Genomic DNA, 26,951 nt, shown 5'->3' with positions numbered 1-26,951 from the left:
TCTCTTTTTTATTGACCCAAGGATTTCATTCTGACAGTTTTCTGCACACTGCTGTGATCGTTAACTGCTTCAACCTGTACAGGACCAACTTCTATAATCATAATCAGGACCTGGAGTCATTTAAAAGAATACACTAAGGCTATTCACATTAAGAATGGAGAGGTTTTCAAGGCACACGTTAACGTAGCCATCAAAATCATAGAGTTTTAGTTCCCTGAAGGAGTCAGTTTTTGTTATTTGGGGGAAAAAGTTAAGAAACCATCCCCTTCCTCATGATACCAGCCACATGAGGCACTTCTCTAATTGTTGTTTTGCACTTTGGCGTGGAAACACTGCAATTAGTGTTCGGGCACATGGTTTTAGTCTGTCTGTTTTCTTTCTGTCCAAGGAGTGGATGGTAATCTTCAAATAAACAATTACCCTTTCAAGTTGCTTAAGACAGCAAATGCACAGAGCAAACCCTCTTACTTCTGTAATTTAATGGCCCACATTCTCCTGAGGGAAAAATTACTGCCTTTATTAGCTGAGTTTTGTGGAGCTACAAGTCTAGGTGTTAAAGCTTGAGTCCATGCATGCACAGATGCCTCGGCCTTTATTCATTCTTCCACCGATGTGTGGTGGTGATTGGCAGAGCTGGCTTTACAAGGACCTTTCTGGAGTTCAAGTGGAGTAAAGTTTTCACTTACAATGTTTCTGTCCATTTTTGAATGCACATTTCACAATGAACAGAGGGAGGCGTTTGCTAATTAGTCCCAGTATTTTGCCACTGATGTCAGCATAGAAATAGTGTTTTCAGTGTGATTTGCCCAGTGACATAGTATTGTCAGGACCTTTGCAAGATCTGGAACAGATTTTGCTTTACAAATTCTTTACAATGCAGACACAGGGCTGGGAGGGGCAATTAATGATCACATGGCTTTGACAGTGAAAGGAAAGGTATCTCAGCTCAGAAGCCAAGACTCAAACTTGAAAATCCACTCTGATTACGAATGCAGTGAGGAAGGAGTCAGGATTCTGGGTTCTTGGTTCTAACGGTGGCTCTATTACTCCATGACGGATGCCCTTGGAAAGGTCACCGCATTAATCTGTGTTAGAATACATTATCTCAGCAGTCCTTCCTGGATTTTAATTTATTCAGGTGCTACTCATGGGATCGAATGTTGTGCTGCTGCATTTTGCAGTGATCTACAGCGGCACTTGTCACAACAGATGGATATGTTGTAGTCTGGTGTAGTTCGTGTGAGATGTGGTGAACAGCTTCCTGGGCTGTGTGATAGAGAAAAGGGGTCAAGTGCATGATCTGGAATTGGATCGTGTGGAAGGCGCCAAACCACTGACTGCTCAGGTGAGGAAGAAAGTAGGCTCAAAATGTACCTGAATTTGGACGGAGGGCATGTCAGTGGCGATCCAGTTTACTGTGAGACTGCAGGTGGCCACAAATCTGTTTTTGCACAATTTGAGTTGTCTTTGGGTGTCCATCAAGAGACATTCACTAGAACTGGTTAGAAGGTGAGATTAATAGTTGGAAAGTGAATGAGGGTCTACAGAGATTTGGATGACTCACCCACAGGTTGATTTGGAGGAGCCAGTAAAGAAGGAAGACCAGGTAAAAAGTGAGAATCAGGGCCCTCCCTGGTGGCGCAGGGAATTAAAGCACAGCATTATGAAGCTAGCTGCAGCTGCTGCAGTTTGAGAGTTCGGTTCCTGGCCAGGAAGTGACCCACATGGCGCGGCAGACCTCTCCTGACCCGCCTGCTGCTCCCCTCAGCAGTGTACTTGGTCGATCTGCCTGTTCTGCTCCCCACTCTGTCTCTGGTGAAGCCTCTCACCACCTCGACACCTCTTACCTGTACCCCAGTTTATTTGTATGCACAAATAAATCTTTAAAAAATACCAATGTTTATTTTTTTTAAAAAAAAAAAGAATCAGAGGGGACTAAAGAGTAAGGTTCAGAGGAAAGAGTGGGTGCCAACTAAGAGCACACGTGAAGCCTTTGATCTTCAAAAGGGGGGGACTTAGGTAGCAGGAAGAGTAAGTCTGGATTACATTAGTCAAATGTGGGAGTTCACAAACTCATGGAGATAGTTCTGTGAAGACTCTGTTATCCGGAAGAGCCTGGCTGCATAGCTTGGCAGTGTATAAAGTCCTGCTTGGCGTCGCTCACCATGCCACCACTGAGGCAGGGTCTTGCCTCTTCCCTACAGCTTCTCCACAGGCCCCAGGAATTTGTCACAGTACTTACAATAAGCCTTTGGGACTGGTTGGTGATTCTTTCAGACCCTCACGCATCAGCACCAGAAGACCAGAGAAATATAACTGGTTCTGAGTAAATGAGAGTTCAAAGGACTACCTTAGACAGTTCTGTTCCTTGTAATGAAATCCATTTCCTTAGAGCTGTTGTGCATGTTTTAATGAAAATTTCATCTCCTTCAAATTAAAATTGCTTCCAGTGAATATCTTAAGCATCATTTTGTCTGAAATCAGACCACTTTCCAGAAAGGTTTTTTGGAATCTCTTAAAGGCCCCAGAGGGCTTTCAATGCAAACAAGTAAGAGTTGAAGGTCAGTCAGTCCTTGTGGGCTAATGAAGAAGTACTCTAGGCATTTCCTCCCTAACCTGCCAACACTTATAGTAAAAACAGTTGTTAAATAAATGTGAGAAAGAAAATACAATGCTGATTTGAGTCTCTCGTGTAGTAAACCATACTGATTTAGTATGGAGAACAGCAGGCACCATCTCCTGAAGGTTCCATGGCCTCGAACAAAGCACAGATATGGAAGCTGACTGAAGCTGTTGCTTTCATTTCTAATTTGCGCTCTGTGGGCACAGTCCTGGTATTTACCTCTCTTGAAGGGAAATAATCGTGCAGGGGTCAGGGCCAAAATGTCTGTACACACAAATCCAGTGTGGACATTTGAGGGCGTTTTTTGGGTTAATTGAAGTGATTGTGTCCATATCTGTTTTCACATTTTGTCTTGTGCTGGGTGTGTGGTGTTAACATGAAGCTAGTATCTCTCATAGTTAAAAAAAAAAAAAAAAACCATTTAGATAGCTAACTAGAGGTAGGCTACAAAAGAAATCAAACTCCAGTCTCTCCATAAATTATAACTCACATGTTATGGTCGTGTTAACTTGTCTTGCTCACTTGTCATTTCTGACTTTGTGGATACTATTGGAAGAAATAATATTTAATTTGGCCTAGCATAATGTTGTCTCTAGGTTCTCTGTTAACTTAAATGATCTAGCAGCAACGTTGAATGCATTGCTTAAAAGCTTTCCATTTAATTTTTTAAGGTACCTAAATACTTTTAAAATTAAATGCAAATCACAGACTTCTGACTAACTTTTCTATTGTAAGCCTTTTAAGAGATGGCACTCTTGCTATCCAGGGACTACGTTTCATGAACAGCCTTTAGTCGTTTGCTCGAAAGTACATGTGTTTGTTTCTCTTTTTTATTGACCCAAGGATTTCATTCTGAACTTTCTTCCGTTGCCCAGCTGACATTTTCTCCAGGATGACAAGGAGGCAGCCTACCTGGTTCCCATGCATTTGCCTTTTTTGAAAATATGATGGGAAAGAGGTTGCAGAGAGTGAAGCTCTGAATGTCCGTGAGGTGTCTGGGCACATGGACCCTTGGAAACTGAGGGGCTTCCCCAGTGAGGGAGAGACAGAGACGAGTGTCAAGGTCTCCTCGCCATGGGAGGCCAAGCCCCGGTCCTGGGGAGAACCGTAGAGCAATTGTGTTTGCAGTGGAAACTTGATTGGCAGCTACTGTATGATGTCTCGTTTTCAGACAGGGTCCAGACAGAAGTTCATGCTTTTTGATCATTGTAGTAATAATAAATGATGTTATTTTGTGTATGGTGGGGGGAGGGTCCTTGGGTTCTCTCTGGGAGAGGTTTCACCAGAGCTTCCCTTACAAGGCACACACGAGTTTCTCCTCGAGATGGAGACTCGCTTCTATTTAGAGATCAGGTTTCTCTGGAGCAGGGACAGACAGAGAAGGATGCTTGTGTAGATTCAAGCGGGCAGGAAGAGCTGCGCCGAGAGGGTCAGGTTTGCTGCGAGAGGCCTGCATGGCTGCAGGTGGGTGGCCTTGAGGGGAGCGGCCTCCACTGAGGGAGGTCAGTGAGAAGCCCCGGCAGGAGCTGGTCACCGGCAGGCAGGAGGCCACCGCCTGTGGAGGGAGACTGGGTGGGAAGAAGCGTCTGCACAGGCACAGGTGGGCAGGACTGCTGCTCCAGGCTGGGCAGAGACTGCCCTGATGGAGTCCTTTTCTCTTGGGGAGGGGCTCACTTCTTTGTGGAGGGGCCTGTTTGCTACTGATTTTAGGTAACTATGTGGAGTCTCACAGTGGGCGCATCTGTGGATCTTCATCCTCAGGTCTGGGCTTCCGATATTCCCTCCAGCAGTCCGATAGAGGCGTCTCCATGACGGGTTCGTGGTCACGTTAGTTCCTCCTGCCCCCACCTCCTTGCATGAGTCAGGTTTTAACCTTGTGGTGTCTCCTTCAGGCTTTCTGTTCTTTTCCTCCATCAGTAAAGGTAGATAACTTTGTTGAGTTTGGGATAAAAGCTAGGTGTTTTCGCTGAGCACATGATGAATTTTATCTTTGTAAGCTAGCAACACCTATTGAGCCCTATAAATGAAGGCTGAGGTGGTGAAAGAACAGATAAAGCCAACTTGCCACCAAAGTCCCGGCAAGAACCCTAAGATGGCAAGGGTTTTCTGCATGCTTGGCAGGTGTCTAACCTTGCATTATTTCTTGGGCTTGGCTCCACCTGTAACAGACCCAGTGGGTCCTTTGCGCGGTTCCAGACTTGCAGGCTCCAGGTCACGGGCAGTGTCTTTACAGGGCATTGCATTCCAGGTGGCCACCAAGGGAGTTGCCAGGAAAAGGTTGCCCAGATCCATAAAGCAGCCCCCTGGGTGGCAGGAATGTGGGGGTCCAGGGTGGGGGGCAGTGGGCCTGAGGAGGCGCAGGAGTGCAGGTGTTTGCCTTTCCCAGCATGGTGTGTTCCCCACATCAACAGACAGTGGTTTTTGCTGCCGAAGCCAACTCAGAGACAGACTGTGTAATTTCTTTGCTTTTATTGATTTATTACTTTTTCAATGTTTGCATAGGAAAGCTGGGATGTAGAAACCTGGGATTGCTCCTAACTCTCTGCTAAATGTTTTCTGTGCTGCAGGAAGCCAGTCTTGCCTTCAGAAAGTCTTTCTTCACCTTATTCCAACACTCCCAGAGTGATTTAGACCTTAAGTTAAGGTGAATGGTCATCCGAATGATAGAGATCTCAGTGAATGCTTACTTATTTTGCATTCATTTAGGCACTTACCATATATCTGGTGTGAAGGACATACTTCCTGTTGTTTGGCAGCCCCACAGGCATTCTGAACTCCTTTTAATTTGCCACCAATGGCTAAATTTGCATCGGCCCAGGCCCTGCCATTTATAGGGCCACCACCAGCACCTGCCCTGTTCCTTCACTAACCGAGCACTGTGTCACTGACTCAAAATATTTCTAATCACAGACTTATCTGCAGCTACTGACCTCATGGCAATAGTTTTGTGGTCAGCCTGGGACTGACCACATCCTGTGGTTACGTGTGAATTCTTTTTAAGACTCTTTAATTGTTCACACTGCTCCTGTTTGATGTTTCAGCTGACTTATTTATAGTAAATAGCTAAGCATGTGTGCTTAGAAAATGTGATCTTTTGTGTGTCCCTCATGGAATCTTGTTACCTTGTGCACGGTCTAGTTGTTCTTGCAGGTTGGCAAACATCATTTCTCTCCCCTAACATAGGCTCTGACACACAAGCACCTGTAAATACTGGTTGAAAGCACAGATAGACACTTGATGCAGAGGGACAGCACTTCCGGTCCCTTTTTTCAAGGACGGCTTTAATAGTAGAGGCCATCTACCATTCAGCCTCCTTGTAACTGATTTTCTGTTCATGTCTTCTCGTGTAACTTTTGGGGGGCTACTTCTCTTTCAAATCACAATGAGCTACTCACTTGTCAGCCAGTGTGTGTTTCATACGGGAGAAACCTTGAGCTTTTTTCTTGAAAGCTGTAAGTGCAAGGAAAAGTCATTCAGTGCCATCTGGAAAAGATTTTAGTGTAAGCAGCTTATGCCCAAGGCAATTTGTGTGAAAATGAAAAGCTGGTGCGTGCAGTGTGAGAGTTGCACCCCGGAGGGCTGCGTGTGCCGAGGTCGTAGTTAAAAGTGTATGTTCCAGGCCAGCGAGCGCAGCTTTGGGGGAGAAGGTCAGAGATGCTTCGCCATCGCACTTGTACAAAGTGGCCCGTCAGGGCCCCTGGCAGAGGGCGTGGGCAGCCACGCACGGGTTTCAGCTGGGCTGTGACAGAGTCGGTGGCTTGTTAGAGAGATTGTCCTGGTGGCAGGAAAAACTGAAAAGCAGGAAAAAGTAGGAGCAGGCTGGTCACTTCTCTCGAGAGAGATGCGGTGGCCGTGGCTGCCGTCGTCCGGCAAACAAGTACAGTGAATACAAATTTGCCATGCAGAAACGAAGCCATTTAGAAACCGTTGACTAATTTATAAAGCAAATTTAACAGAGCTTCATAATGGATGGTCAAAAGTGGGTTAAATTAGTCAAGGGTGATTAGCCAGGGTTTGGCTTGGATGGCGTGGTGAACTCTTGCATTATTAACTGTGACTTGGGCTGTGGGAAGGGACGTGGCTTCTGGGGTAGAGAGAGTGCAGTGAGTCGCGTCGGAAGCACTGGTGGCCACTGAGGCTCCTTCTTTGGCCTGTATGTGGCAGTTGCAGTCATGTCATTTCCACAGGGGAAATACCTTGTCACACCTCCACACTTAAGGAAGTCACTGGGCTAAGTAGTTGGGAGGACATTCCTGAGAGCAGAGCACTGAGCAGACTGGGGCCTAATCGTCAGCCATGTCCAAGGTAGAGGGGACCCCCCCCCCCGCTCTGATGAGAAGAGCGGCGTCTGAGCGGATTTGAGGGCCTCGGCGAGGGTCCCGTGACAGACCCTCGTTGCTAACCAGGCAAGAGCAGTGAGACTGGGAAGATGCTTGGAGAGCAGGACGCGTGCTCCCGTCCTGACCCTGACTCCTCAGCAAATCATTTTTGAAGTTCCGGAAATAATTATGAAATTCAGTTCCAGTGCATTTTCTCTGGGTGAGCTGTTCTAATAAAAGTTGGTGGCAATCCCAGATCTTAAAGACTTTCCTAGGTGGCAAATTAAGCATAAATTTGTTACTCCTCTTATGTGTTAACCTCAGTAAGAACCATAGATCGGTGCACTTAGCAGTTCTGGTGAGGAAACGTGATCGTTTATCATCTGGCAAATTATCTAAATGATCTCGCGTCTTTTTGGAAAGGGGTATCAGTAGCTTAACTATATACACAAATAAATCGTTTTTTAAGTCCGCAGTAGTTTGACCTAGGCCTAGGCTTTTCTAGGATACACAGGAAATACACTAAGTGAGTGAGTATAAACAAAAATTCAGACAAGTGCTAAACACAGTAATTTGCATGTAGTGATCGAAGCTTCGCAGCAACTGCTCAGTGAAGCTTCGGCGGAACGTCTCAGTTGCAAAGACGTTGTTACCTTTTTTTTAAAGGCCACACAGCTTCATCTCCTGAGAATAATACTCCATAATTCAGAAGTACGGCTATTCAGGCCACAGTTTTACTGGGATGCTTGTGTTTTATTTTGAAATTCACAGAACTTTCTGCAGCTGACGAAAGACGAGGTGACATTGCCACCTCGTGTGTACAAGCGGGTGTGTCTGTCATATGTGTGCACACATGCGAGACGCCCTGGATGCCCCCGGGAGCCGGCTGAAATGCGGGTGAAAATTCAGAACGCGCTTCCCGCGTTCTGATGTACTAGACTGAAGTGGGAAGCTCACCTGGAGGCAGGAGAAGACGTGCGAGGGTGGACGGTCAGACGAGGAACCAGGGCTGGTTGCTTTATCTCCATTGACTTGCTCAAGAGCTTGGGAATACAGTCAGACTAATTCTTGGCATGTTTATTGTGACCATCTCTGTAGGCCCCTTTCGTGGAGTCTGCCTTGGAGACTAATTCATATGTTTGGGACAGTGTCGGGCTACGAGACATTCACTGGTGTCCGTGTCCATGTGCAACAGTATAAGCAGGAGGGGAAGCCCAGAGTGCCGTTGGCAGAAGTGGGAAACGGCAGCACGGGGAGGATGCTGCTTCGGCCGCTCCCTCTCCTGGCCGGGTGGGGCCTGGGGCTTTACTGTGGTGGGGGGAGACCCTCCTCAGACCGGACGGCAGGGACCAGGTGCCCACTGCAGTCCGCCTGCGCCCTTCCTGCTCTAGTTCAGCCGACTTTCCTCGCCGTCCCTGGCCCCTGCTCCCCGGCCACGTTAATGTCAGTTGCATGAATCCTGCTGGAACGGCCCCTCCTCTGGGAGGGTTTCTCTGACCCCTGTTTCGCTGGTGTCTGAGGGGGATGTCTCCGCACCGAGTGACGTGCTTCACCCCTTTGTCGCCTCTCTTCCGGGGCTCTCCCTGGAGTGTCTCTGGGCAGACATGCGCTGTTGACCACGTTGGGGAATAAACGAGCCTGCGTGGCTGCTTTCTTTGTCTGAGCTCAACGTCTCGTGGCTAACTATAGGCTCCTTCCTCGGTGCTGAATTACTGACACACAGAACTGTCTCAGCGCAACTAACTGTGAAGTACGAGTGAGCAGCAGTGATGTTTTCGGCCAAAGGCAGCTTTGGCTCTAACCTCCAGCTGAGCTCCTGCCGGTGCCCCCGGGCTGAAGAACCGGAGGGATGGAGGGATGGTTCTCGAAGGTGAGGGCGGCCAGTTCGCGGCCTCACTCAGAGGGCTGCCGGCAGACAGTTTCTGAGAAATGACTTCAGGTTTTCTCTAAGAACTACCCGCGCATACAAAATAGTAAAATGTTGGCAGGACGCGCGATGGTGGAAGACATGTTGGAAATGGCAGGGACTAGAATTTGCAGATACATTGAAAATAATGCTGTCCACGTTGCGTGGAGTATCCGGGGCATCCCAGTGCGTGCCGAGCGCTGTCATCGTCAGCCTCTTAGGGAAGGCTGATGTCCTGGATTCTGAGCTACGCATTGACTGGCTTCTGAGCTTCTGAGTTCCAGAGCAGTTCACAGTTTCTCCATAGCAGGCAGTTTGTTTCTGATTTGCTGAACCCCCCCACCCCCCGCCCCCTTTTTGAAACCTCTTCGTCGGTACTTTTTTGCTGTTCTTCAGAAACTGTAGTATGTGGAAATCTGTTAAGTGGCGAGTGCTTTCCTGCCTGTCTTGGTCTTAATTTTATGATATCAGAGACAAGAGAATAAAGTATCTTTGGAGAGGCTTAGCATTTGTAGCAATTTTGTTTCCAGAATGTGTGTCTTTTTCTGAGTGAGATTTTACAGTTGATATTACACAGCACATGCATTATGCATGCTGTTATATACACAGCAGGTATGCCACTTACTGACTGCAAACTATTTAAAATACCGTGGTGGTCCGCTGCAGGTCAGTGACCTCAATATTCTTATAGCTTGTTATAAATATAAAACTACTTCCTGTACACCCTGACTAAGGGGAGCATGTAGCTGGCTAGAGGAAACAGAAAAATGAGTAGTAATTGCAAGAGTGGGGTTTTCCTGCCCGCGGGCTGTCTGCATTGCGAGGTGCCTGCGTGCATCCCTGCTCGCTCCTCGTAGACTGGCGATCGCCACAGCTCCCGCGGGCCCAGCCAGACCCTCACCCCCAGAGGGCTTTGTCCTCGTGTGCCTGGGCTCAGGGTGGACCGCAGGGCCTGGGACCACGCGCCGCCGTCCGCCTCGCCACGAACGCTCCGTGTGTGTTTTGTGTTCCTGTGAAGAGCGGAGTGACCTACTCAGGCGGATCAGCCGGTCTCGTGTCTCGCGTGCGCCCAGCAGGCTGTGGTCAGGCCGAGCTCTGCCCCGGGCCGGCGGACGGCAGAGAGGGACCCTGCCCCAGGGCCCCAGCCGGAAGGCAGAGGAGACGCGCCGAGAGAGACAGACAACTGCCCTTTCCAAAGCACGGCCCGCTCGGCCCTAGCTCGGGCCGTCTCCGTCGGGGCTCAGGGGAGCCTGTGAACAGCTCACGCCTCACGCACGCCGCAGAGAGACCCTCTGCTGTCAGACGTGATAGTCCCCGAGAGAGAGCTCCGCCGCTGCTTCGGTCCATGCCCCCCGGGACCCACAGATGCGCTGGCTCAGCTCGGCCTGTCAGGCGGGCGGACGCAGCGCCAGCGGTGAGCCACGGAATTCCTGGTTGGCACCACGTGCACGCCTACCCGCTGGCGCTGAGTGCTGCCAGCTGCTGTCCTTTCCCTTTGCATTTTATTGCTACACACAGAACAGCCCAGGAGAACTGGGACCTGACCTGACCCCGCCCGTTGCTTGATATTAAACAAAAGTGTTGAGTCTGCTTTATTCCCTATCGACTTCGTTGCCTCTAAGGGAAAATGCAACTGGAGTGGGTTACGAGTTTCCAGTCCTGGCTGGTGCAGAACTTGCTGGCACTGACAATGGTGGTGTGGACGATTTTCTGAAGCCCCCTGGAACCCTCGAACTGGGATACGAGTGGCCACGTCTGCCTAGTCTTCAGTAGATGTTTCCTGGATTTGTTTGACATTATCATTGCCATCGTCTGACATTTGAATTAAGGGATTTTTGAATTGTGCTGAGATGCACATAAAATTTCATATCTCAGTGCTTTTTAAGTGGGGGGCTCAGTAGTGCTCATAGAGGTCGGCGCGCCTGGGTCCTGAGGCCGAGCAGGCGGGCACCGCGTGCCTGCACACCTTGCTTATCTGTGCACTGACCCCTGCACACGGGGCTGATGGCCTGTCTCAGGGCTGTGAGTAAAGTCCCTTCGGACAACGTCTTTTTTTTCAGACCTTGCTTTCTGTTCATTTGGATCATATGGTGACACTTGTTTGAGATCTTAGAGGACCATCATGCTGTATCCACAGCAGCTGCACCATCTTCCATGCCTGTATCCTTGCCAATACTTGTCTTTTTTCCTTCATCAGCGGCCATCCTGGTGGATGTGGGTTGGCACCTCATTCGGGTTTTAATTTGCATGATTTTCTTTTTAAAGGCCTAGAGTGCTGTCTCCTCCTTACCTCAGAAGGCGTTTGCTTTGATACATACAATTTGCCGAACGTTGCCTGAGCCTTAAACGAGACCATCTTATACTAAGCGATCTTGTTGAAGCTCTCTCTCGCTCACATACACACAGAGTTTTAAAAACTCAGTGGCTGCTCTGTGTGCTTGGAGAAGCAACGTGGCAAAGAATGAAGCAACGGATTCTGCTTTTGTTTTCATTACCTGTGCCCTTAGTTGTGGTTCACAGTGCTGTTTTCACTATTCTTTCTCTTGGCCGTAGAACAGGAAAAGCCATTTGAAGAATAGAATTTTTTTAATTTGGGGTCATAGTTTTTGTTTTGTTTTGTTTTGAATGCATGTGTTTCTGAGAGCTAGAATGAGCAGGGAGTCTAGATTTGGGTATGAGTTTTAGAAGCGAGGAAGGGTACAGAAGTTATCCATGACTGTGTAAGATGAGAAAAGAGGGAAGCAGACTGATTTTAAAGGGTTAGGTTTGGTAATCAGACATTTGGCAGGAAAACAGGAGGAAGATAAGCATGCTTTCAGATGATGGGAACCCAGCCATCCCGCTCTGCTTACCAGTTCTACTGAATGCCGAAGCTTGGGCAGTGTCCACGCCTGCCCCCCCCCCATGCCCCCGAGATCCCACGGTACCCCCCTCAGCCTGCCGCCCCCATCCTGAAGCAGGTTTTTGACGGAATAATTGAATGAGTTGAATCAGCTTTGTCATCTTGATTGTACTTTTTAGGATGGCTCAGCAAATCTGCCTGTGTTCAAATCAATAAGAAAGTCTTTAGACTTTGAATTAACACAACCCCTCAGCCTTTTTTCATTGCTGTTATCCAATTTGGAATCCTTGAGACAATCATTTGTGGATACTTCCAAAGTACCGAAATGCTAAGTATTCAGGTAGAAGGTAATGGACAGAAGAAACTGACCCCGGTTGAGTCACGTGGTGCGGGCCTTTCCTCATGCTCACCATCACAGGCTCAACAGATCACTTGACTCCATCCTGGCAGTTTCTTAGTGAAAGAGCAGGAACAGAGTCTACCTTCCTGTAACTGCTACATCTGTGGAGACAGACACTTGAAGCAGATGAGCCCACAGACAACGATCATAGCTGCGACGATGATGCACGTTTTAGAGCACAGTGCTGTGCACTGGGGAGCGGGTAACTTGGATGGGTGAGCTCTGGTCATAACAAAATCAAAGTCAAAAGTTAAGGGATAAGAGGAATTTATTCCACATGTGATGGAGGTGTATGCATTGCACCTGTTCTGAAAAGCATGAGTAGGTGTAAAGGCCCTGGGGTAGGGGGTGCACCCAGGGCACGGGTGAGGGGCCCCCACTGAGGGCCAGGACACAGGCCCCAAAGCCCGCCACAGGTCTAAGGCACCTCCCAGTGGGGGCCCAGCAGTCTGGGACAAAGGAGTAAGGTCAAGGTGCAGGCGGCCACTGTCAGCCTCCCCTTGTGTCTCTCCCAGGCATCTCTCCGTGTCTCGGCTTACGAGTCTCCTCCGAGCCCTCAGGTGCCTGGTGCAAGTCCAAGGCTGAGAAGCCAGGGACCCTTCTTCGCCTGTGTCGTGCTCCTGTGTTTCTGCAAGTCTTTGCTGCACTCCCTCCCCCGGCCACTCCGCTCTGCCCCTCAGTAGGTGGGACAGGGAACGTGGAACCTTAGTTATGGAGCCCCCTCTGGTATAACACTGTGCTCACCTAGCCAGCTTACCTCTCAGAATTATGGACATACTCTCAAATACGCGTGTGTGTGTGTGTGTATGTGTGTGTGTGCTGCGTAGGTATGTGCTCCTTATTTCACAAAGGGGAAAATGAGCCCTCCCTGGTGGCACAGGGGTTAAAGTGCGGCGCTGTGAAGCTATTTGTAGCCATCAAAGCACAAGTTCGATCTCCGGCCAGGGAGCTGACCCACATGGTGCAGCAGACCTCTCCTGACCCGCCCGCTGCTCCCCTCAGCAGTGTACTTCGTCGGTCTGCGTGTTCTGCTCCCCACTCTGCCTCTGGTGAATCCTCTCACTCCCCCACACCTCTGGGCTGCACCCTAGTTCTTATATACATAAATCTTTTTTGAAAGGGCAGGGAAATACTTCTGATGGTACTCATTTTAAAGTGGTTTCACTTTAAAGCCCGTGATTTAAAGTCGAGGATGGAGTTAGCCTAGTAATTTGGGTGCATTGTGCAATTCTACTCTCTGAGGAAAGTATGTGTTTCTAGGAACCTATTTGCAAGGGAGAAGCATCAATGTTTCAAGACATTCAAAGAGTTGACCATATTGCATCCTATTAAATTTACCTTATCCTAGAAAATAGAGGAGAACTTGGTCTTGGTGCACTTCCATATTTTTAGAGTCTTACTACAAAATTACATTACTTTGAAATTTCAAAACATGTTTTTTTTTTAGGGGACGAGAAAACGCCCAAGCCCACACCAGGGAGTCGATAGTTAGGGAACTGCAGGCCAAAGCAGCAATCTTGGAGGCTTGCAGGAGAAATGAATCCCAAAGATAGCTCCATTTCCTTATTTCTAGAACTTTGAAACCCACACTTTGAAGGCACTTCCTGAAGGAACTAGGAAACCGTGACCCAAAGAACACACAAACAGGAAGGGCCTGCTAGGCACGGGCCCTTGCTGCCTCCCGGCTCCCGGCGGAAGCCTGAAGCCGGTCTCTCCTGGCACGTGTGTGGGAGGAAAGCAAGCACTGGGCCTCAGCGTGGCCGGTAGCTGGGAAGATCTCTGAGGATGAAAAGCCACTTCCTTGGGGGCTGCACGAGTAACCCCTGGAGCCAGACTCAGCCTGCAAGCTCCCCTCCTGCCCTGATGCCTAGAGTCCTCCGCCTCTGTGGAGAAAACCCCACAGTTCACCAGAGCTGAGCTCACGTTTGGACAGGTGGCCCGCAGGGTTGGACGGAAACCATTTCTGCAAGCTGCCAGCGCAGTGTTCATGGTATGCGTGCAAAATGGTGTCGTTCAGACCCAGTGACGGCAGGACAAACATAAAGGACAGATGTGTCACTCGCGTAGGTTGACTTTTCTGTGAAGCATAATCCCCATGCTGGTTTCTCCGTGCTGTTTTCTCTTGCTTTGTATTGGTAATAATTTTTTTTTTAAAGATTTATTTTTATTTGTGCATTCAGAACTGGGGTACAGGCCAGAGGCTCAGGGGCGGTGAGAGGCTTCACCAGAGACAGAGTGGGGAGCAGAATAGGCAGATGGACGAAGTACACTGCTGAGGGGAGCAGCGGGCGGGTCAGGAGAGGTCTGCTGCGCCATGTGGGTCACCTCCGGGGCAGGCGGCAATCGAATACAGAAGTGGCTTTAGAGAAGTGGCTTTAGAGTCTCAGTGCTGTGCTTTAACCCGCTGCGCCACCAGGGAGGGCCTGTATTGGTAATAATTTTTAAAACCCTCCGCAAGTAAAAGTCAGACGTGAACAGCAGTGCCACGCCCTTGATGCCTGCTGGGACTTCATTTCCAATGCAAGTCTCCTGTTTGTCTCCACAGAGTCACTGGAGGGGAACTGTTTGAAGACATAGTGGCGAGAGAATATTACAGTGAAGCGGATGCCAGGTAAGTGACAGGCCCCGCGTGAGACGTCATTCCAGAGATGTCCTGACCAAGGATGTGTGAGGATCTCAACACCAACTCTGGTTTCTTCTCAAGACGCACTTTGAATGGGTTTCTCTTCTCTCAAGGAGCTCTGTTCTCTTCTCTCAAGGAGCTCTGAGATGAAGCTCGGGAGTGGGATGGGGAAGAAAAATTGATGAATGTGGCCTTACACATTCCGCCTAGCACTTAGGGTAGGAATGCATAGTCTATTAAAAACAAAAAAAGGCCGACTGCAGTGACCTGCTGAAGAAATACGCTTCTTGGCGCAGAGCAGAGCTCAGTGACTGAGGTCCTCCCCTCTCTAGAACCTGCCCTGTTCAGTGTGGAAACCGCTAGCCAAGCGTGGTGATGCCCATTTAAATTTCAACAAATTGAAATTAAATTAAAAGTTGCACTGACCGTATTGTGAGTGCTTCATGGCCGCAAGTAGCCGGTGGCCATGGCATGGACGCAGTGTCTGCGGAGTATTTCTGTCATCACAGAAAGTTGTACTGAGCAGCCCATGCCCAGTCAGAGGCCACGAGGAGACCCAGCTACCAAGCTCGAGGGGACCCTGAAAAATACTCATTTTAGCGGTTGCACTTTGGTGAAACCCCTTGGAGCTGTGACTTCAAAAATATGTCTTCAGGTACTGCAGAATGTTCAGGATTTTACAGGCTTGTTCACTGGGAAGATCTTTGCAGAAATGCGAAATGGCTAACTCCCTGTGTAACGTCAGACTCCCTCGGGGCCCCAGCGGCAGTACCGTCTTGGGGTCGGATGGAGCCTGTGATCCCCTTGCCTGGCCACGACGTGGGCTGATGGGGACTGGTGTCCCCAGGTCATGGCAACTGTTCCGGAGGCGCGTCCTGGGCAGTGGGCTCACTAGCTGCTCACTGTGTATATGGAGATGCCGTCAGAATTCAGCTCCTGAATCGCCCCGTTCCCTAGTGGCTCTCGGGGCACTGGGGGCGCGACGGGCTGGCCCCGGCGGCTGAGGGCGGCCACCCCGTGCCGACAGCCCGCTCGGCCGCCCCCACCCTGGGTCCCTGCCGTGCGCCTGTGATCCCGTCTCATGAGCGCTAGCCGCCTCCGCGGTGGAGTGTTCACTGCCAGAATGAAACGGGGAGTCCCGTGTCCCTTGTCCTGTGATGGCTGAATTGGCCCTTGTCCCCGTCCCGTGGGACTCCCTCAGACGGGCTTCAGAGCCGCCTAGGAAAGAGGTGTTTTCCTGCTGGTCGAGAGCAGAAATCTTAGGATATAATTAAATGAGAGAATTTCATTTATTCTCTGTTTTTCAGAGTTATTTGTCATTACTCGATAAATATTGGTTGGAATGACATGGAGAGCATGCTCACTCTGGAAACCCCTGCAGGTGACGGGGCATCCCCCGTGTCATGGGCCTGTCTGGCTGCGTTAAGTCGTGGGATGCACTGTAGGTCATAGTTCCAGTCTAGAATCCGAAACAAAGTCAAGGGAAGGAAACAGCATCTTCCCAACTATGACTGTAAAGAGTATATTCCAGCCTGAGACCAAACGATTTAAGTCTATTCTCGTAATAGTTCTCACAGACATAAAAATTTGAATCTGTTCTCACCAGTGGAAACTGGCAAAGTTCGCTTGCGAGGGATGATTGTTGACGACTTTATTTTCCATCCCTCATCCAGTGTATAAGTTACTCCAACCTGTCTGAAAAGAGAAGGTAAACTGCCTATTCCTGAGGGAAAAGGAAAAAAAAAAAAAGGTGCAGAAAGTGGGTGTTATTGTAGAGGGAAAAGAATTATGATGTGAAAGAGAACTGGCGATACCAAAAGAGGCCGCACACGATTCAAGCAGACAGCACGGGAGTCTCAGCGGTAAAATCCCAGTCGTGACAGTGCCTTGGCCTTTATTTTGTTAAAAGCCAGTGATGATTTATATGCTTTCATAAACTCAGGAATTTACTTTGCAGCCATACTGCTTTGTGCATTGAACGGTTGCAAATGTCCAGATTCACACGTTCGCTTGACCCCTGAATGGACGTAGGTCCATGGGCCCTTGCCTTGGAATCACGCAGTGCCCGGTGGGACCCATCCCTGTGCCACGCGCTGTGTCAGTGTGTGTCTGAGCTCACTCCTGCAGCCCCGAGGGCGTCCCCTGGGCCTCCCTCTGATGTGGCGGTGAGCCTCACTCACAGCAGAAACCGTGCTCCGACGTAGCAGTCGGGGAAGTTTGCCGTCACGGAGGTGCGTGGAGTCGGGTTGAACAAGTCGTGCCCCAGGAGATTTTCATTCTCGTTCCGTGGAAGTTCCCACCTCTCCCACAGAGCATCCTTTAATGGAGCGGGATTTGTTTTATCCTGGGTTCACTTTAAATTCTCCCTGTGTTGGAGACTCCTATTGTTTCTCGTTCACTTTTTAAAGTTTTACTTGTGTGCATGGAAGAACTGGGCTATGGGCCAGAGAGGCAGGGCGTAGGAGGGCTCCCAGAGACAGCAGGGAGCAGGACAGGCAGGCTGACTGGCATACACTGCGGTGCCGTGTGGGTCACCCCCTGGCCGGGGACCACACTCAGGTGGCCGTAGGGAGCTGTGTGCTTGACCCGCGCCACCAGGGAGGCTTGGGTGTTCTGTTCACATACTCTACAGGACACACCGTTTGTAAGTCAAGCAGTAAACGTGCCCCTTCATTTTTTTAACACCTGTTCACCAGCCCTTTCATCTGTGTTCACCCTCTTGTTTCATCACGTATGTTTAAACAGATTTTAAACAGTTTAGGTGTGTCTGAGAAACACTCATAAATTTTATATCTCTGAAACATTTTCCCTGAATGTTCTGGGAATCATTTATACGTTTTTCTCCCTGGTTATGGAAATTCCGACTTCGGCATTGGAATGACCTCATTTGTAGACTTGCAATGACGAAAAGACACCGCTCAAATTGTTTTGTCTGAACGTGTCACAAATTCTGTGTCAGGTGTCATTTTCGTTAGCATCAGCGTTATTTAATTCTAGCATAAAGCTAGAGAAAAAAACTGTGGAAGTGTATTTTTTGTTGGTTTGTTCATTTCATCTGAACCGTTCATTTTATTTGCATTCGCTGTGATTATGTGCCTTAAAATGTTCTCCCTCCCACCCTACCTTGTATCTTTACAGTCACTGTATACAGCAGATTCTAGAAAGTGTAAATCATTGTCACCTAAATGGCATAGTTCACAGGGACCTGAAGGTCAGTATATGCGTTCATAAATCTGAATCAAAGGAGTTTCCCCCCACCCTCCCCGGGGAAAGGGCTGGGGGTGGGGGGGTGAAAGGGTGCCTGGCTTCAACTGCTCCTGAACATCACGAGAGGATGGAATGATAATGCATGTCGCCTCTTTTCAGTTTGCTCGTCTACAGGCTAAATATACATCACAGCAAAAAAGGGGAGGACAGGGGAAGACCGACGGTTACTTCCAAACAGTAACCGGCCGGGGGCCATTTGGGGGGGAGGAGGCAGGCGTTGCTGACTGGCCAGCGTGTGCCTGGAGATACCTCCGGCCTGTGATGTATGTCCGCCTGTAGATCCACACACCACTTCTGTTCTGAGACCGCAGGTTGCTGTAGCAGAACAACTGGTTCCCCCGTTGCTCCATTGGAGCCTGACGAGCCCTCAGGCGAGAGATAATAATTGCCAGCTAAATTAAAGCATGAGGAGTTAACGATTTATCAGAAATTCATTATGTATCTTAATTTAAGCTTACGGTGGCACCTTAACTGCTAATGTGACAGCTTTGGAGAGAGGCGAGGAACATGGCAGAAAACAGAGGAAAGTTTGTTGCGGGGTGGGGGGAGGATGGGGAGCACATCAGCTATAAAACACAAATTATATTTGTGTTCCAGCTCATTTCCTGTAAGAACTTATAACCAGGAAATAAGCTCCTGATTGAACGTGCTGTAGGCCAGGTCCGCATTTGGCTCGCTCTGGCACGCGCTCTCGACCTGCCCGAGCCAGCAGAGGCTCTGCTCCGGCAGTGAGGGGCCCCCAGTTGTCTGCTCCCGGCCTTGGCGGTGCTCCTGAGGGTGTACAGACCCCAGTGTGGCCCGGCACTAACACGCGCCCCCTGGTGTTTGCGTGCAGTCATTGCATTCAGCAGATCTGGAGGCCGCGCCACTGCCATCAGAGGGGCGTGGTCCGCCGGGACCCCGAGGTGAGTAGCCGGCGGCTGCACCCCACGGCGCAGCGACTGTTCAGCTGCAGCGATGGCTCTCGAGGGGCAGCAGAGAGGGGCGCTCCAGCACAGCACAGGCGTGCGCCTCGGGCCTGTGCCACCTCTGGTACATTCTGAAGGCGCCCTGAAATCCCATTTCACCCAGCGGGAAACACTTGTAGCTTCAACACTAGGTTGCCAGTTTCCTTAGCCCCCCAGCCCTGGACAGAACTGTAATGTGGCGTGAGTGACCGCGTGGCGTGAGCACCCTTCCTTCTGTGAAACGCGCCCTGTGCCGCGCCTTCTCCTGCACCGTGCTGTGCTTGCCGGCAGCGAGGACCAGTTAGCTGCAGTGTGAAGGAAACAGATAAAGTCGTTTCAGATCTTCGATCGGGGCGTGCGATCAATCCCCCACTTTGCACTCATTTCTCTTGAACACAGGTTCCAGGAGTTCTGGGGCTTCCCGGCTCTCCATTCCTATTCCCAAGGCCAACACACCAGCACAGTCCCCTTTCAAGCACAGGCAGAGAGTCAAACTGTGCTGTCAGATATCACCGGCCGAGCATTTATAGCCCACTAATCGGCTTAACACTTCAGCTTCTGCTACCAGCTGAGGTTGAGGAAAGTTTAGATCATGTGGAAGTGATAAAAATTCGAGGCTGTTCTTCGGTTCTTTCTCCATCCCTTTCTCATACTCTCATGGTCGTGCTTAGGGAACTTTAAAGACATGGTAAAGGCTTTGATGAAACTGAAGTGAGAAGAGAGCAGTGCTAGCTGACAGTGTGATGAGCGCCAGAGCGCTGAGCTTCCCTGTCTCAGGGCCCAGCCCCTTCCCAGCCTCGGGTAGGGTGGCGGAGGACGCGTGAATGTCATGAGCTGTGCGTTCTCTGGACCACTAGGCTGTTTCTCAAATGCAGATATCTCTAGCCCTGATTAACTGAAGGTCTGCAGTTTTCATTCACTTAGTATGTCCTAGGAGGGTATATTTCTAATCATCCTTATCGAGTTATTTGAAGACAAGATTTGTAAGCAAAACATTGGCCGAGTTTTCTGGAATCTCCCTTTGATTTCAGTCTGCATCTGAGAGTTTTAAATGTCAAAAGCAGAGGTAAGGTTAATAGCCTCCACTTTTAGCCAAGACGGGGCTGCGCACATCTGCTGACACTTATCAGCAGGCCAAAGGGAAAAATAGGTTCCTTTGAAAACGCCTATCTTTGGCAGTCACCTCAAAAAACTCCTTACTAGCCATGTACAGCTCAGCCCTGGGGTCGCTTCCCAGGGCCCATGGTTCTTCCCTCCTTTTTAGGTGAGCATCTGCAGACACGCACAGCGTTTGTGCTGTGGCATCAGTTCCGATACATTTGTCCCTGAATCGTTCACTCCACACCACGTGAGCACTAAGCATTGTCTGATAGAGCCAGTGAACGCCGGGAATCGTCTCCCAGGAGTTTCAAAGTATATTCCGTGGGGTCGCGGAATTGGACTCGGCTAAGGCTGGGCTTGTCCAAGACTGGAGCCTTCATCAGAAGTGACTCTGGGCCCATGGTGTGGGCCACGTACACAACCATCTTCCCGCCAGGGAAGCTAAGGTCACGTACTGGTGAGGCTTCTCCCAAAGGAAGAGCCACCCACCAGCCACCAGGCGTCCTCCTGGGCAGAAGGTGGCTTTGTTCTCATTTCTCATTCTGATCTGAGAAGGGGTTAGAGACAGACTTGCAGTGGAACTCGGTGGAATTTCTGCAGTTGTTGTTGTTCTGGTTGAATCGGTGTCAACCTCGGTTGAATCCAGGGCTCAGAGCTGGCTCCGGTGGCCGGGCCCTAAACGCACTGAGCCAGCCCCACGCTGTGAGGGCAGGTGTTGTGCACACCTGGACAGGCAGGTGCCAGGCCTGGAGTTGGCTGTGTCTTCACTGGAGCACAGCCTTAGTTCCCAGCCCATCAAGTGAGAAAGGGCACCCCTGGCCTTTCTCATGATCAGATTTTAAAGAAAAGGTTGCCTCTGTTCTTAAGTCATCTGGCACTCTTTTCATAGCCTGACTCTTGGGCTAGAGTCTATCCAGCACGATGCGCGTTGCACAGTTTTAACTTGTCCGCGGCAACCAGACACAGAAGTGTCGTTTGTGTGCATTTCAGAGGCACCTGGGAGCAGTTCGGGGACAGCTGTCATCCCCAGAATACCAGCTGTTTGACACACTGTGCTACACCGCAGTACCTAGCACCTATACCTGGTAAATACGTGCCCCTTATTGAAATATGTGCTCCTTACTCCTTCCGTTTAAGACTGGATTGAGTTCTGTCAAAAGCATATCTATAATATAAATGGTCACCCTGAAGCTCAACTCCTAAACAGAGTTTGTGACTTTGGATACAATGAAGAGGCAATGCTGTCCTAGCATAAAGGGCACCACTGGGCAGGGGAGCTTTCCAGGTAGAAAAGGACAGGTCCCGGAGGCAGGGTTGAGGCAGCGATGGCTCGGGGGAGTGGCGGGACCTGAGCACGCAGTCAGCCGTGGCCCACGCCAGGCCGTGTCAGCGGGTCCACGGCCCCCAGAGGCGCGCCTGGCGTCAGGGCACTCACGAGCTGCCGGTGGGGTCCGGGAGGCCTCGCGCTGGGGACGCAGGTCCAGAACTGTCAGTGGGGAGCGGGGCTCTGGCCTGGGAGGGTCTGGATCAAGACCACGCCTTCCACCGGTGGCAGTCACTGCTCCGCTGTGCCATGAGAGCTTTCGAATCTTCCAGCTCCAAGAGCCAGGCAGTCCGGTCGTTTTCATATCACTTAGGGGAGATCAAGGAGCCCGGAGCGAAAGAACCAGTCCTGGTTTCTCACTTAGTAAGATATGACCCATGCCCAGGCGGATTGTCCCGAGAGTCTGCACCCGTAGTGGGATGAAACTCTTTGCATTTGTTTGAACAGGTCAAACAGTGATGGGAAAATCCCCTGCCAGAGTGATTTGTGAGCGTGGGTCTGCTTTTAATGAATCCAAAGATTTTAATCACCTCACCTACCAATCTTCCAGAGCTATAAATAACACACTTTGTATCGTTAGAAACAAGACACCGATAAGATATTTAAGATGCAATCTGGAATGACGGTGGGCATTCGTGGGTGGTGCCGCTTGGCCGTAGATGAATATAGGTAACAGACCCCCGCTTGGGAGTCTGGGGTGGGGGCGTTGGCCACAGCCTTGGCAAATGAGACAGAGAAGGAAGAGGTGTCTTTGCCACATTTAATTTAGGTCACTTCAGGCAATTAGTTGGGTGTGTTTAAAAATAGACTGCAAGGGGTGGATGACTGCAGCTCAGTGCGGACATGGTGAACGCCTGATGACTGGAAACTCAGGAATAAGGGGGAAAACACAGGCGCAGTTTCTGGGGCCGGTCCTCACGTGCGCCTGTGCTGCGGAGCAGGGCCAGGGCAGACCCCCGCGCATGCTCCTGCAGGCCACCAAGGCAGCGAGCGTGTGGAGACCAGTGGGAAAGCCGTGAGCGCTGTTCCCGCCTGAGGGAAGACCCTCTGCCGCAGACAAGGCTGCGTCCAGACAGAGGCCGGTGCCGAACGTCGGGGTCCCCAGGGGGAGAGGGCGGCAGGGTGGAGGCGTCGTCTCACTGAGGAGCACGGAGAAGATGCTTCCTGGGGATCCGCTGACACAAGCAAGCAGACAGTCGTGTCACTGCGGTTTCCCAGGTAACTTTTTCACACAGAGTAAAATTTCCTCAGAACGGTCAGACACCGTAGCAAAACCACCTCATCAAAAGCGGCAAGTGAGGAGGCTTCACCCACAGACCAGTCTTTCAGCAGCCAGCCAGCCTCCGAATGGCCTCCCAGAGGCGGCTGTCAGTTTTCTAGGCCTCCCCTTCCCGCCGCCCTGCCCCCCAAATGTTACCAAGTGGAGAAGTGAAGAATGGAGGGACAGGGTGTGGTAGGGTGATCTGTCCTTCAGGAGGGAGGTAGGTAAGTGGGTGTTTTAGTGAATATAATAATCCGGGAGATTTTTGAGGATTTTTAAGTCTCTTTAATCAGAGTAAGGGGAAATGGTTGAGCAGAAAAGGACGCAGTTAGTTTTCTGGTGGAGGAGCAGGATAAAGATTCAGTAGGTGCTGGTTACCCGAGGGAAGCAGATAAATCAGATTGTTTTCAGATGATGACAAGGTCATTTCTGTGGTCAAAAACACGTCTGCACAGAAGGTTGAAGAATGTGTGTCCAGGTAGTTTAGAAACAGCCCCTGATGAGCTGTGTGCTCCAGTTGCTGCTTCTAGTGTTCTCACCGATGGTCTGTAGGTGTCAGGCCCGTCAGGCCCCGCAGGAGGGACAGGTAACGGCGGGTCCCAGGGTGGTGACCGCGCTCCGCGGCGTCCACCTGCCTGCCCGTGTGTCCCGATGATGTGGACGTAAAATGAAGAGACAGGTTGGGGCACACAGTCGAGCTTCCGACCCCAGCTCACAGGCGCTTCTGGGAAGACATTCGGTTTTTCCCACTTTATTTGTTGGCGGCTTCTGCCCGAGTTCAAGTAAACCCTCATGGGTGTGCCAGTCCGAACTTACTGCGCATGCATCCGCTGGCAGCCCCCAGCCGTCCCCGGGCCGCGCGTGGGTTCTCCGCGAGCCAGAAGCCCGGGCGCCTCGTGCGCGTGAGCCGGAAGCACAGGCCTCGCGTTGACTCGCCCAGCTTCGCTCTATTTCTGGGGCTTTGTTCACGCCTTGGTTGGCAAAGGAGAAGTGACTGCAAACATACCCAAGCACAGAATGGTAGCTACACGCGAAAGTACTAAGACTTTGCAATTAAAGACATCTAAACAGATGACTGTTTTACCAAAAAGCTAATATCCGGGGGGAGGTGGGAATCAAATAATAGGGAATTATAAAATTGATGGCTTGCAGTTTTTGTAATGGTCCTTAAGAAGCAGAGAAAGAAAAACATATGGAATTTTACTGGCCGGGTATATCCCTAGTGGTTGATTAGGTGGTTTGTTTCTATATTTGTGCAGAGACAAGCTTGCAGTGGGATTATTACCAAAAATGGTGGGCATCTTTGCTGAATGAGTGCATTAATAAAGATCATGCTCGCTTAGAACTTCTCCTGAGGTGTTTCTAATGTACTTAAGGAGCACAGTAAAAAAAGCACTTTTTTTTTTTCTTTTTCTGGTACGTTTCCCCCTTGTTTGATTTGGATATGGATAACAAATATTTTTGATTTGTCTACTGAATGACTCCCCTTTTGAAAAGCGCATCGATTTTCACCACCCAGGAAGCTTGTTCACAGAAAGCTTCAGAAAGTCTGCTTTCGTCTTCTCGGGCCTCTCTTCTCATTTAGAAAGTGAGGTGGGTGAGTTAATTACCTCCTAGTCTCTCCCAGCGTAAAGGTTGAGTCCAGCAACTCGCGGATGTTCTTTGAGATACCAGTACTTGAGAGAGCATCTCAAACCACAATGAAAGACACATTCATTGTCTCCCCATGGAATTACAGAGCAAAACTTGCCAACAGTTGCTGCTCATTTACAGCTGACAGGCTATAAATGGCCGTTGACACTCAGACCAGATGTCATGGAAAATCCAGCATCATGACAAAGCAGCAGGGTGGGGAAGGAGCCCCTGTGTGAGCCCGTCAGTAGATCATATTCAGAGAGTGACTGCATTAGGAGAACACAGGCTCATCTCCATGGCAAGATGAATCGAACCGATTGCCTTGAATGTAGGGGTACCGAGACTCCCCCCGGGTTATGAACAGGCACTGCAAATACTGAATGCCACGCGTGCACGTGGGCAGAGCCGGCCGCAGGCGGTCAGGCACAGGTGCTTGCTGCGGCTTACGGAGGCAGAGCGCCGTGTGCGGAATCCAGGGGCGCCCATAGTCTCGTCTCTACTCCTACGGGATATAATCTGCACTTGGGACATTGATCTGAGGAGCAGATTGATTGAAAGGATCTGTAAGCCGCCCGCATCCGCAGAGGCCGTGACCACAGACCTCGCGCGCACACGCAGGCCTGCCCCCCCCCCCGACAGACGGACAGGGCTGTCGGGGCTCCCGTTTCGGCCGCCGCTGCCTTGGGAGGGCTGTTTCCGATCGTGCCCCTCTCGTGTGCTTTCGAGCCTCAACAGAAGAAATGGTAGCAGATAAGACGGCAGTGGTGAAGCCACCCCCGGTTGGCTCAGAAACTATAGCAGCTTTTGTGGACTGTAACCACGTATCAAACCCCTTTTCTGTAGGAACTCAGAGTCTGAGCTAATGTGCTCACCCACAAATTTTTGTAGCGATAGTATATCATTAAGTTGGAGGCTCTGTGGATGGTAAGTGTGGTGGCAGATTGATTCTGATTTAGACCGCCGAGGAGGATGTGAAGCTAGTGTGTGCGTTATTTTCAAGCTCTCATGGAAGCGGGCCTTTAGGATTGATTTTTGGAGTTTATAAAAGCAGATCTTCCTTTAATGAAGTCGTGGATCATCCTGATAGTTCAGTCTGCCCTCCACATTTCTCTTCTAACTTAACCTGAAAGACACGCACAAACACGCAGCCCCTCCATGCGATAACTTGGGAAGTCTTCACGGCGACCTGGGCATGGTCCTGCCTCTTCTCGTCCATCGCTGCAGCTGAACAGTCTTTGTGGGGATAACGCAAACACCAAGCCACGCAGAGCCCCTGTTTCCCTGAGCGGCTGCCGAGGCTCTGCACAGAGGCATCCCTGTTCTCGCTAGTACGAGACCTCGCCGCTCAGAGGTGTGCGTGATTAGTGCCCAAGGGACGCCATCTCTTCCCACTGCTGGGTCCCTGTGTTTAAGGGACCGCGTGGCCCAGCTTTCTGAGTGGTCAGAATAAGACCACATGAAAAAAAAAATTTTTTTTTTTATGTTTATACACCAATGGCACTTAGATTTGCTCAACAAACTCCCATACCACTTGATGTGAGAGGCCTCAAATGACTGATTTCTAAAGCAACTGGATCTCTTTCTTTGAATGAGCCTGTGGCTGACAAATTAGGACCTATGCGTCTTAACGGAGATCTCTGTGCCTTTGAGTGTGAAGGCTTCAGAGAAACAAGTTACTGTTTACACTTTGATGTGGTTTTTCCAAATTGTTGATTGTATAAGTAGCTAGAAATGACTTTTTCATTACATTAGAAAATGCATGAATGTCGGAGGCTGTAAATTTTACTTATGAAAACAAATGTCAGATGTGGTTAGAGTTTATTAATATTAGAGTTCCAAGTAGTCTCCTATGTTAGGACTTAGTAATTTCAGCATGGACATTTTCATATTCTTGAGACATCATCATCCCATTCAGATGGAATGATCATGTAGTTAGTGTTGAGGTAATTCACAATCCTCCCAACCCTAAAAGCAGCACAAAGGTTTTCTTTCCATTAGCAACTGTCACGTTAGGGATGGATCTGATGGCAGTGCGCAGCTGTAGCCTGAAGAAGCCGGTACCCGCTGAAGACTTACTTGTCCACCCTCTCACTCTTGCAGACTTCACCTAATGTCTTCCAAGTGATGACTCTTTGCTAACTTGCATGGCTGGCTTACTTCGTAAATAATTGGTTTAGGCTGTGTTTGTACAAGGTCAAAACAATCAACAAAATCGACTTGCTCGCTCTGAAGAAAGTTGCAAATTCATGGGGAAAATATGGAAATAATTGTTAAGATGGATGCAAAACCCATCCAATCGAATCTTCCATTTCTCAGTTCATTGTTTCGGCCCTTGCAGAGCACATTGTTCCCCAGCCTTTCCAGTCTGAGGCACAGTGGAGACTTGCTGGGTGTCAGCTTTGCTCACGGAAAGACAGCTTTGAGGCCCGACCGGTCTGACCAAGTGTCCGCCCAGCTGTCGGGAAGGCAGACTTCAGTCCTCGAGACCTGACCCTTTCGCCTTTCTTAAGATCCAAGGAGCCAACCCAGGGAAATTCGACACTTTGCCCTGATGGTTATTGGCAAAGCACCCATGTGTCTCAGAGTCCCGGTTGGGAAACAGTGACATAAACACAGCCTTATTCCAAAAAAAAAAAAAAAAAAAATATTTATCAGAACCTAAAAGAGTAAGTCCCCAAGAGAATAAAATGTGTCTTTCTCATA

At 49.8% G+C, this 26,951-nt stretch overlaps 1 protein-coding gene across 4 annotated transcripts in view; it reads left to right on the top strand.

The window, feature by feature from the left end:
* Nucleotides 1-26,951, top strand: part of CAMK2D (calcium/calmodulin-dependent protein kinase II delta) — a 239,027-nt gene that overhangs the window by 147,761 nt on the left and 64,315 nt on the right. For all 4 annotated transcript variants that reach the window (XM_004686618.2, XM_012727845.1, XM_012727846.1 and 1 more), the window contains exons 5-6: nt 14,636-14,701; nt 17,852-17,924. In XM_004686618.2, coding sequence (XP_004686675.1) covers nt 14,636-14,701; nt 17,852-17,924 — 139 coding nt within the window. The remainder of the gene's footprint in view (nt 1-14,635; nt 14,702-17,851; nt 17,925-26,951) is intronic.

Source organism: Condylura cristata, unplaced genomic scaffold (genome assembly GCF_000260355.1).
Source record: "Condylura cristata isolate star-nosed mole 26May11 unplaced genomic scaffold, ConCri1.0 scaffold00021, whole genome shotgun sequence".
NCBI lineage: Eukaryota > Metazoa > Chordata > Mammalia > Eulipotyphla > Talpidae > Condylura > Condylura cristata.
This window is presented reverse-complemented; position numbering and strand designations above follow the sequence as displayed.